This window comes from Trachymyrmex cornetzi, unplaced genomic scaffold (genome assembly GCF_001594075.2).
Source record: "Trachymyrmex cornetzi isolate Tcor2-1 unplaced genomic scaffold, Tcor1.1 scaffold99, whole genome shotgun sequence".
In the NCBI taxonomy this organism is placed as follows: domain Eukaryota; kingdom Metazoa; phylum Arthropoda; class Insecta; order Hymenoptera; family Formicidae; genus Trachymyrmex; species Trachymyrmex cornetzi.
This window is the reverse complement of record NW_017300343.1, coordinates 3,752,457-3,764,172: the sequence shown is the minus strand read 5'-3', so window position 1 is coordinate 3,764,172 and position 11,716 is coordinate 3,752,457. Positions and strand designations below refer to the sequence as shown.

At 26.4% G+C, this 11,716-nt stretch overlaps 2 protein-coding genes across 2 annotated transcripts in view; one reads left to right on the top strand and one right to left on the bottom strand.

The window, feature by feature from the left end:
- LOC108770260 (fatty acyl-CoA reductase 1) overlaps positions 1-1,230 on the bottom strand; it is a 5,995-nt gene extending 4,765 nt beyond the window's left edge. Inside the window, exons 1-3 of the mRNA XM_018521752.1 lie at positions 1,011-1,230; positions 441-689; positions 1-29 (exon numbers count right to left, since the gene is read on the bottom strand). The exon at positions 1-29 is cut by the window's left edge and continues 93 nt beyond it. Of these exons, the coding sequence (XP_018377254.1) occupies positions 1-29; positions 441-689; positions 1,011-1,223 (491 nt within the window). The 5' untranslated portion in view covers positions 1,224-1,230. The remainder of the gene's footprint in view (positions 30-440; positions 690-1,010) is intronic.
- A 3,015-nt stretch (positions 1,231-4,245) lies between these two features.
- On the top strand, positions 4,246-10,620 carry LOC108770070 (fatty acyl-CoA reductase 1-like). The gene is made up of 9 exons (XM_018521365.1): positions 4,246-4,458; positions 5,668-5,916; positions 6,497-6,642; positions 6,791-6,900; positions 7,610-7,802; positions 8,640-8,882; positions 9,313-9,489; positions 9,571-9,651; positions 10,530-10,620. Exons 1-9 carry the CDS (start codon positions 4,246-4,248, stop codon positions 10,618-10,620), a joined length of 1,503 nt encoding a protein of 500 aa, XP_018376867.1.
- Positions 10,621-11,716: the final 1,096 nt, after the last annotated feature.

Below are 11,716 nucleotides of genomic sequence, written 5' to 3'. Positions count from 1 at the left end.
TATATATATATATATATATATATAAAACACTAAAAATTAGAATAAATATTTTTCCGAATTTATTATATTTTAAAAGTTACTAAGAATATTCGGACTGTACATATGTATATCATCATATGTATACAATCAGGCTTGGGAAAGTTATACTTTGTAAAAGTAATTATAGTTACAATTAACAAAAACAAAAAATTAAGTAGCGTTTGAACCGATAAAAGAATCATACTCAAATTTTACATAATTATTCAGACATAATAATAAAATAATCTATGAAATTTATATATTTTTGCTTTGAAAAAGAACACACACGTTTCTTGTTAAACTTGAAAAGTACACAATAATTTGTGTTTTTGAAGAACATTCAAATAAAAATAAAAATTATTACATAAATTGTATGACAGAGAATGATCATTTAAACACATATAATTTTAGTTTTGACTTACGATTAAATTCTTCATATTTTTTGCTAAAATACAGATGTCTCTTGTTGCTCTGGTATTGGCAAATGTGGCATACTTTAAACTGTTATTGAATCTCACACTCGCGGCTGCATGAATGATTATGGTCACTCTTTCAACCAGCATTTGCCTGTCCGTAGCCGACAAACCCAATTCTTTCTTATTGACATCACCAGAAATTGGAATTAGTTTCTCAAAAATCGAAGGTCGCTCTTTGCGCAATTTTTCAAATAGCTAAAATAGAATATCGCTGTAATTTATAAATTCTGTGTTATATATTCTTCTAACATATTTTTACTAAATTTTCTATAAAAAATAGAATATTTAATTCTTAAGTAATGCATTCAAATATTTTATTATATTTACCATTTGAAAAATTTACAAATATTCTTTTGAAGAATAATTATTTTCAGCGATAATGTTGCAATAGCATTTAGAAAGAAATTTTGTTTACTAAACATTTATATAAATGTAATAAAATTGTTTTAATCTTAAAAATGCTTTAAAATCTTTAAATAAGTTTTTCAAAAGTTTGTCTTTGTATATTCAACTTACTGGTAAGTTTAATATTTTCTCGAGCCTTTCGTTAATATTTGATCCTGTTTTTGAACGCATTAACAGAAATACTTCACGAACATCTGGACAAGATCGTAATATCTTTTCGATAAACACTTTACCGAGAAATCCTGTTGGACCTGTCAAAAGTATACTTTGTCCAGCGTAAAATGCAGGAATTGATTTGGCTGGATCAATTGTCATTTTGTTCATTATTTAAAAAAAATTTAACATAAATAATTTAACAAATCTATGAGAGCAATGCAAGTTAAAGATATTGAAACATTTAAAACGTTTTTGTTATATCGACATGGTCGATGAAACATTTATAGCTACTACGTGCGAGTTAAAATATATAATCATTTTATAGTAAGCCAATCGCTTTAATAAACATGGAATGACTCAATTGTACAGTGTTAAGGTTAAAAGTGCAAACATACATATATATATGTATATATAATATATATATTCAATAGCATTTATATTTAGATATAAATGGATATACTGTTTATTATTTATAAAAATATACTGCAAAATGCATTTAATTAATAACTATGTTTATAATTATAATTATTTATAGCGTAGATTGTTTATTATGTATTAAATATGTATTAAATATTATGTATTTAAATATAATATTATTTGCTCTCTAAATCTGAATCAGTGGATAGTCACTAATTACCTAGTGATATATCTGGCATTGATAATCAGTGAAGTTCAATTAAAAAAAGGAAGAATGTTTGAACATTATATAATTAAAATAATGATATTTTTGCACGTTAATTTCAATCTTCTCCATTACCATTTTCATTGAATTTAAGCACTAAAACAAGGTTAGTTAATACTTATTTAAAATTGTACGTAAATAATATATAACTTTATTTATTATTAGCATTATTACAGATTCCACACCTTTAGTTGTAAATTGCACAGGTCAGAAATACATTACATATCAAGGTGATATAGAAATATAGAAATATATTAGAAAGTATTGCATATGAGGTACCTTTAGAAGGAATTATCTGGACACCTCATACAATATATTCACCGATAATCTTGTCCTATTCTATATACTAACAATATTATTGTATATACTACCAGCTATATTAATAGATCTAATTTTAAAATTCACTGGACGTCAACCAACGTAAGTTTTAAACTATTTTACTAAAAGGTAAAAATGAAGATAAGAGGAATTTCATCTTCAATTTTACCTTTTTTATTATTAAGAAGAAAAGTCAGTAAGGCCGCTTTAATATCCTCTGAATTTTCAAAAAATTACTCGTTTTTGTATTGATTGATCATCAGAAATGTCAAAAACAACTATCAGAATAAAGGAATAAAACTGGATCTATAAAGTCATAATTAATTATTATTAATCTAGATATAGTACAGCATAGTAATTACCTAAGCTGCAACTATCAAATTCTGATCATCAGAAGATACTTAAAAGTCACGATCATAGTGTTTAATATGTGCAAAAAACTTAAAATTAAAAATAAACAATAAGAATCTCATTTTAGACTGTATTCCTATATTAAAATTAGCGTGTCACGTTTTTTTGAAGCCTCTTTTCAAAGGGATATTGGAGTACTTCGATTTCGATGTGGCTTCGTATTCGGGGGTTTTAGGGATCGCTCGTTCCGAAATTGTCATAAAAATTTCGAAATTCAAAATGGCTGAACCAATATGGCGGATGGAAATGTTACCGAAATTTTAAATGTTCTCCGATTTCGGTGAAGATTTGTATCGTGAGGTTTTAGGAGTCGCACGTTCCGAAATCATGATCAAAAAAATATTCGATTTTTTAATATTGGGGAGCTAGCGTGAAGTTGGACCCCAAAATTTAAATTTCGTATAACTTTTGAACTAAGGATGAACAAACGGAAATTCCGACGGCGCATTCGTGAGCAAACGATGAGCAAACGAATGCAAAACAATATTCGATTTTTTAATATTGGGAGGCTGGCGTAAAGTTGACCCCCCAAAATTTAAATTTCGTATAACTTTTGAACTAAGGATGAGCAAACGAACATTCCGACGGAGCACTCGTGACACTTCCTAAATCAAAGAATTGTTTTGCACAGTTAGTGTATTTAATTTTGCAATTTTAAACGACTTAGGGGTGAATATGATTGTTCGCTCTAAGAGGAAAGTGCCTTAAGGTTTACAGCGCAAAAATTCAAAATGCTTGGAAATAGTAGGGCATAAATCAGAGAATTGTTTTGCATAGTCAGAGTATTTAATTTTGCAATTTTAAACGACTTAGGGGTAAATATGACTGTTCGTTCCAAGAGGGAAGTTCCTTAAGGGTTGCAGAGCAAAAATAAAAAATGACTGGAAATAGTAGCGCATAAATAGCGCATAAATCCTGTTTATTTAATTTTCCAAATCAGTTGTTTTTAACGGTAGGGAGGGCTGACTGTCTGCCTACTCAGCTCCCCCATAAACAAATCTTTTTTTAGCTAAACGGAATGAGCGTAAAAATGTTTTACGCTCATATATAATGAATATTATATATGAGCGTAAAATATAATAAACATATATAATGAATTGTAACATATTTCTCTCTCTCTCTCTCTCTCTTTACATATTTATAGGATCTCGTTTTCTGTTTCATTTGTATAGAACAAGATTTAAAAAAAAATACAGCATTTTTTACACATATTTATTATTTGCAATTTTATGAAACAATAATTCTTAACTTAAAGTTTGATTTTTCCATCACTTATAGAATGATGTAGAATATAAACAATCAGTCAGTGATCTATAATTCTGTATAATCAACAGAAATATTTTTTTATTGAAAAATAATTTAATTTGTGAAACGGACGTCTTGAGACCATAATCGAAATACGATAATTTATATCCCGGAATATTAAAATGTATGTCGTGAATAATGGAATGTGGTCACAGGTATGTCAACAGCGAATAGCAAATTCTCGAATAATAAATCCTCAAATAAAACAACTGTATTGTATGCTTGCTCTTTCAACTTTGAATTGCACGTTTATAATTGTTTTCGGTTTACTAAAAGCATAGATTATCCGACAGATTTCATTATCTTACGGCTATAAGACAGAAATAATTTAAATTGTATTTAGTCAATCTTATATATAAGCATTGTCCATACAAACATTTATCGGTATAGTAAAAGTGACAATCAAGTACCATTACCTATACGTTTTGTATTGTATTGCTAAGTGCTTCTATCAGCACTTTATTTTTAAAAATAATGGAAACGGTGACTGTTGATCCAGCCAAGTCGATTCCTGCATTTTACGCTGGACAAAGTATACTATTGACTGGTGCAACAGGATTTCTGGGCAAAGTTTTTATCGAAAAGATATTACGATCTTGTCCAGATGTTCGTGAAATATTTCTATTAATGCGACCGAAGAAAGGATTAAATATGAACGAAAGGCTTGAAAAACTATTAAATTTACCGGTAAGTTGAATATATATATTCAACTTACATATAAGAACAGATTTATACATATATAAGAACAGACTTTTTATAATAATGTCTCACTCCATTGGAATGTGCATATCGCACAAAAGTAATATCTGTACGTCATTTGTGTGTGGCTTACAATTAGCAACGCAATGTAACATAATGAAATATTTAAAATAGTTATTAAATCGATAGAAAAATGTGGGTAGAAATTAAGTAAATATTTATATTTAAAAAATCGACTCTTATACACAAATTACGACATTTACGCGACATCCATTGAGCGAGGTATTTGTAACAACGCACACAACGCAAGATTGTTAAAATTTTTTAAGTATTACATTAAAATATCATATTGTTAAATTTATAACCTTTTTAAATAATAATGCTACAATATTATAAAGAAAATTTTTGACAAAAAATTTTCTTTATAATATTATAGTATTATTATTTAAAACGGTTATTTATTCAGTATTAATTGAAGATATAAAAGAGACCTTTTCAACAAGATTAACTATCCTTTGCGTATACAAGTGGTATAGCGAGAATAGTGAGAATGTCGATATTATTTTACCTATTCAATTTTATAAACCTGGGATCGATTGTGAGAGAGAGAGAGAGAGAGAGAGAGAGAGAGAGAGAGAGGAGAGAGAGAGAACACACCGTATTTACATATATACAGAATCATCTTTACTTTGTCCGCTATACCGTTAATTCCCTTATAAGAGTGATTAATGTTGTTGAACAAAGTATAGATACGAAACCTTTAATCATTAGGAATTATTCGTGCGATCCTCTAAAAACAGGAAATAATAATTAATTATTTATCCATCAAGTTCGAGGAAAATGTGTGAAACAAATATTTCGGACTATTTCAGTGCAATCAGTTATAAATCTCGATTTTTGTAACAATCTCTGGATCTAATAGATAAATAATTGTTTTTTTCTTTAAACGATCTCACGAAGTTTCCAATGATTAATTATCATTTAATAATTATATAGGCAAAAAATAACCTTTTTTCATATTTCTCTTATATAAATTCTATTATGTAATAAATTATTGGACATTTAAAGTAAGATTGTTACAAACACTAAAATTAAATGTTCTATTTGTCTGTTGTAAATTTATTAAAAAATCTTAGAAATTATTATAAATATTACAACAAAAACATTTGCTTAAATTACAACGCTCTTTTATTTCAGTTATATGAAAAACTGCTCGAAGAGCAACCTTCGAATTTTGAGAAATTGATTCCAATTTCTGGCGATGTTAGTGAAAAAGAATTAAGTTTATCGGTTGCGGACAGACAAATGCTAATTGAAAGAGTGACTATAATAATACATGTAGCGGGGGATGTAAAATTTAATAACAGTTTAAAATACGCCATTTTTGCCAATACTAGAGCAACGAGGGACATCTGTATTTTAGCGCAAAGTATGAAGAATTTAATAGTAAGTCGAAAAGAGAGAGAGAGAGAGAGAGAGAGAGAGAGAGAGAGAGAGTAGCTGCGATTGAGGATTTTATATTAATAAATAATTCTTTGTGTATTATGGTGCATCTTACGTTGTAGTAATATTGTAACAACTTATATACACACATATTTCAATTCTATCCTCAATGATTATTATGGCGTATCTTTCAAATAATATTAAAATAAAATTAATTAATAATAATAAAATATTAAAATAATGAAAAAAAGTAATAATAATAAAATAAAATATATTTAAATAAATAATGACATAATTAAAATTTTATTATGTAAGTAATATCTGCACTGAGAAAAATTTCTAGTTGAAAATAAACAAATCAATTTTAAGATTTTGATCATATCACTCCATATTCCTGTGTAATCATAAATGAACATCTAATTATCTCAGTTAGGAGTATAATTGATTTAATCAAAAAATTCTGATTCGTCTATTTTCAATCAGAAATTTTTCCCGCAATGTATAAATTTACTATCCATATTGTTATTATTTAAACTTTTTTATGCTAAAGATTTTTTAAATTAATTGCTTTTATCTGTTGAAGGCATTAGTGTATGTTAGTACAGCGTTTGCACACGTAAATGAGCCAATCGTTGAAGAAAAAATATATCCACCTGTAACTGATTGGCAGAAAATGATCGAAATAGCTGAGTTGTTGGATGAGCACACTTTAAACGTTTTTACAGCAAAGTAAGTTAATCAAATAAAAATCACGCCTACACATTTTATATACAAAGATATATTTAAAGAAATTTGTTTCCTTAGAGCTATTATTTTTATTTATATCACCCTTTAAATGAGATTTTTTAATTCTGTATATACTTGAAATTATGTATAGATATTTAGATTACATTCCCAATACGTACATTTTTTCAAAAAATTTGGCGGAAAGTGTAATACAGGAATATTCTTCCTCCTTACCTTGCGCGATTATAAGACCTTCCATTGGTAAGTAACCTTCTAATTATTAAAAATTAATTTTTATTTTAATGTAATACTTTATGTGCCATGCCGAATATTTTATATTCATTTTGTTTTATAATAAAATTTACTGAAATAATTGTATTATTAGAATAATTTTTTGTGAAAATAATACTAGCACTGAAAGTAGGAAGATAGAACATACGTTTTATTGATAGAATTGACACATATACATCAGGTATTTCAAAATTAGTAGTTTAATTTTAGTAAAACATTTTTTAAATTTTCAGTTGGAACAATGTTTTAATTAAGATAATAAATATACTAGTTTTATCTTTTTTTATATTATACTTTGAATTATATGTTTTTTTAAAAAATATATCATAAATTTTCAAAATTCAAATACTGCGTCCCTAATGCTAATATTTTTTACTAGTATCGATTTTCGATCAACAGAAAGATATGTATTTAAATTTTTATTGTAATTTAGAAGCTGGTATACTTTTATTTATAACTATATAATATCTGTTTGTATACATATCATAATTAGAAAAAAATATATTTTTAAACCAAATATCTGAAATACTTTTACTTGTTATAAATAAATTATAAATATAGAGTTTTACAATTGTTCCCATTTCGATTGTATAATGGATAAAAAAATTACTTAATAATATTATTATAATTCAAATATTCTAACAATAATAGTCTATAACAAATATATTTCATACTGTAGTGACGATAACAGAAAAAGAACCAATGCCAGGATGGATAGATAATGTTTATGGTCCAATGGGGCTTTTTATTGGTGGCGGAAAAGGAATAATACGAGTAGCCTACTTGAGTAAAACTGTTAATGAAGATGTAATACCAGTAGACGTTGTCATCAAAGCTATAATAGTCATATGTTGGAAACTAGGATTAACGACGTATGATCATCAACTTATATATGCATGCATTTTTAATTGTATTAAATTATAAACACAAAAGTTTTCTTTACTTTCCAACTAACTTATTTATAATTATGCGCCTTATTTATTTTATTTTGCAAGTTTGGGAATTCTTTTAATACTTGACTTACAATTATTTGTTACTCATTGTAAAAAGTAATTCCAAGTTACTGTTGTCTATTGGAAAAAACAATTTCCGTTACTTTTTCATTAAATACTGGTGGTCTTTCTTAGGTGATCTTTTCTTAAAATTGCCATCCCATTTTCTACATCTCTAACTAATCAGTTTAACACAAGATGTATAATAGTTATAATTAATCAGAATATGATTAAACATATCAGAATCTTTTAAAACTTGCTTATGCTTAAAAGGTCCTTTAAGTATCATGAGGAACAAATTACGTCTCACAATTGGACAAATAAATTTGAGCACATTTGCTCAAAAGAAAAAAAAACAGAATTTTATACATTTTATATCTTTTGTTCTCAGAAAGAAATCGTTAATTACAAATTATAGGCATTATAATAAAAAACAATGATCTTATGGTACCACATAGAGCGAATAATATTTTATAATACTGTAGATTTGCAGTATTCCGAAATAACATTTTGAAGTAAATTTTAATTTACACGAGAAATTGAAATAATTAATTAATAACGTTTCATAATATGTTGTGCCTCTCATAATTTAAAAATTCATAACTTGGATTATTTCTGAAACTTAATGCAAATTTTATAAAACTTCACGTAAATTTTAAAACTATTATTATTTATTTTTTAATTAATTAATTAATTAATGATTTTATTTATTACTAGTTTTACAGCAGATTCTACGGTTTTTGTTTTAAACGGTACAAATCAGAAATATATGACATATCAAAGTTGTATTGAGTTGTTACACAGTGTTGTAAATGAACTGCCTTTCGAAGGAACTGTCTGGACTCCTCATACAATATTGACTGATAATTTTGTTTTGTTCTATGTATTAACGATACTATTGCACATTCTGCCAGCCATATTAATAGATTTCATTTTAAAATTCTCTGGACGACAACCTATGTAAGATTTAAATTAAATATTTAACTATAGTTAAACTAATGTAAATTATTCATGTATGTATTTTACTCAATCGGCAAGATTTATATACTCCTCAAATTAAAATGATATACTTTTTTTATAGTAAAAACACAAGTTTATGTATCATTAATTTGGAATATCATTCTGTGTATATCTAATTGATGTAGATCTAGATATAGATATTCCGTTTTTCTACCCCCCCCTCTCTCTCTCTCACTCTCTTCCTATACTATACATATTTGAAAATAATTTTTGTTTAATAACAATGTATTTATAAAAATATACATGTTTTGTCTAAAATCTGTTTTTTTTTATTTGCGAATTTTGAATTTATATAGATTGAGTAATATGCAGAGTAAAGTTGTATTGCTATAATCAAATATTTTATGTTAATAAGTAACATATAATTTAGGTTAGTACGACTGCAGAGAAAACTGTTTGTGGTTAGTCGCGCTATTAGTTATTTTTCATTCCGTAAATGGAAATACAGCGATACAAATAGGTTGACTCTGATGTCCTTAATACCGCCTGAAAATCTTGATATGTTTTCTTTCGATTATTCCTATCTTGACATTAAAGAATTTGGCAAGTAAGTATTATATTTGTAACTTTTTAAATAACCATTACAATAAAAACAATTAAAAGACAAATTTTATCTTTCAATATGTAGACATGGTGTCATTGGTGTAAAAAAATTTCTTCTTCACGAAGACATAAATCGATTGGAGGAAGCTAGAGCACATAATAGGAGGTATAAATATATTATAAATAATATTAAAATTATTAACGTATATTTACATTTGAGTAACATTAAAAAAATCGATTCTTGTAAAAAGCGCATTTTCAAGAAGCAATTTGAAAATATATTGAAAACTGTTTTATTTTTTATATGGATATGTTTACAAAATGTTTATGAACAGTTTAAAAAACTGTTTGTGAACAGTTGATTATTATTTTTAATTTATTTACTTGCTGTTTATAGGAATAAATTTTGTTTTAAGTTTAGGCACCGTAAAATCAATGTGAAAGCAACAAATCCAAAATGAATATTGATTTTAGATAGTATGTTTAGTTTTTCTCAAATGTTCAAGAACTGATAGAGAATGTTTTGTTCTCCAAAACAGTTTGAGAACTATTATTCGAAAATATGTTCGCAGCTTCAGATAATATATAAAAGTGCGTTCAGATTATCGAACTGTACTTATAGCGTCAAACTGAATCTAGAAACGAGTCAAACTTCGTGAGTGTCTCAAGCATTTCTGCGATTAATATCGTGGTTTAAATTATGTGTATTATGCAATTAAATAGACACACGACGTTCACTAGGTTTATCTCAAGATTTGTCTCTAGGTTTGGTTTGAGGTATGGTTAAAGTTTGGCTTGAGATTTGACTCGATTATTAATCTGGATCCATTTTATAATTATGGAAATAAAACATCTGATTACTTTTCGGAAATTAATGTATAAAATAAATGTAGCGTGTATATAAATTGTAACAAGATTTATATATATAGTTATAATTTTGGAAATAGTGCTTTAGATATATAAATAATAAAACAGAATTTATATAATTTACGTTTAAGAAATATAATCGAGATAATTAAAATATTTATGTTGCATTTTTTTTAGAGTATATCTGTACGTCACAGTGGTGAAAACTATCATCTCCATTGGTATCCTATGGATAATATATAAATGGATCTACTGCTGTACGTCATAAAATTTCTCACTCATCTATATGTGTATAAAAATCCACAATTTATTATTATCAAATACATTTACTTTTCAGAAGAAAAGTAATTCTAGCTAAAAAATATTTCTGTTTGTAAACATTTTATAGTGTTTTTAAAATAATGATAATATTGTAATATTTAATATTAAATATTATCCATATATATTCCATGTATATTTAGATAAATATAAATATAGAAGACTTTGCTTCCTAAACTTTCAAGAATATCATTATTATTGTAACATTTTACATTATTTCCTATATTTGGTTCTTGTTGAATGTTTCCACTTTTTTGCGGCGTATATAAAAAAATATAATGTATTGTTATTTTCAAATCATGGATAAAAATTAAGTTTATTTTATTTCAATTCATTTTGCTTTAAATGCTCTTAAATAATATTTTGTCTTTTATCATTATAGTTTATGTGTTACATCAATTGTACTTAAACATATTATCTTTCCTATTGTCTTTATTTCACTTTGGTTGAGTTTAAACATGATAACAAATGCTCCAAGTACATATACAGGATATCTCAGCAAGAAAGGCAAATATTCTGGGAGATGATGGTTTCGCTTTAAAATAAATCATTTATATAAACATGTGTCCTATTTCGAACGGTTTCCGAGATTGAATGTGCAATTACAAAATTACTGTTAGGAAAAAGATGCTACATACTTTTAAAATTAATGCATTTTAAAACTCGGAATAGGATACATGCATCTGAAATTATGTATAGACATTTAAATTATGTTCCTAACACATTATTTTCGAAAAAATCTGAAATAGTGATTGTAATACAAGATTAGCTATTATTTTTGTTTTATATAAGTTTGATCTGCGTCTTTATATAAAATTTTGTTTTTATATAAAATATAATCTGCAGGAAGATCTAGAAAATAGATTTGAGAATGGTTACGCTCGACTTAAACGTAGAATGATCATACCATCTATGTATAGTTTAGTACTTATATAGAAAAGGCTTTTAAGTGGAGACTTTTACGCTAAAAGTCATATGCTGGACAAGAATCTCCAAATATTTTAGAGAAATAGAAATATCTTGAAACCGGTGTATTGAAGAAAAAA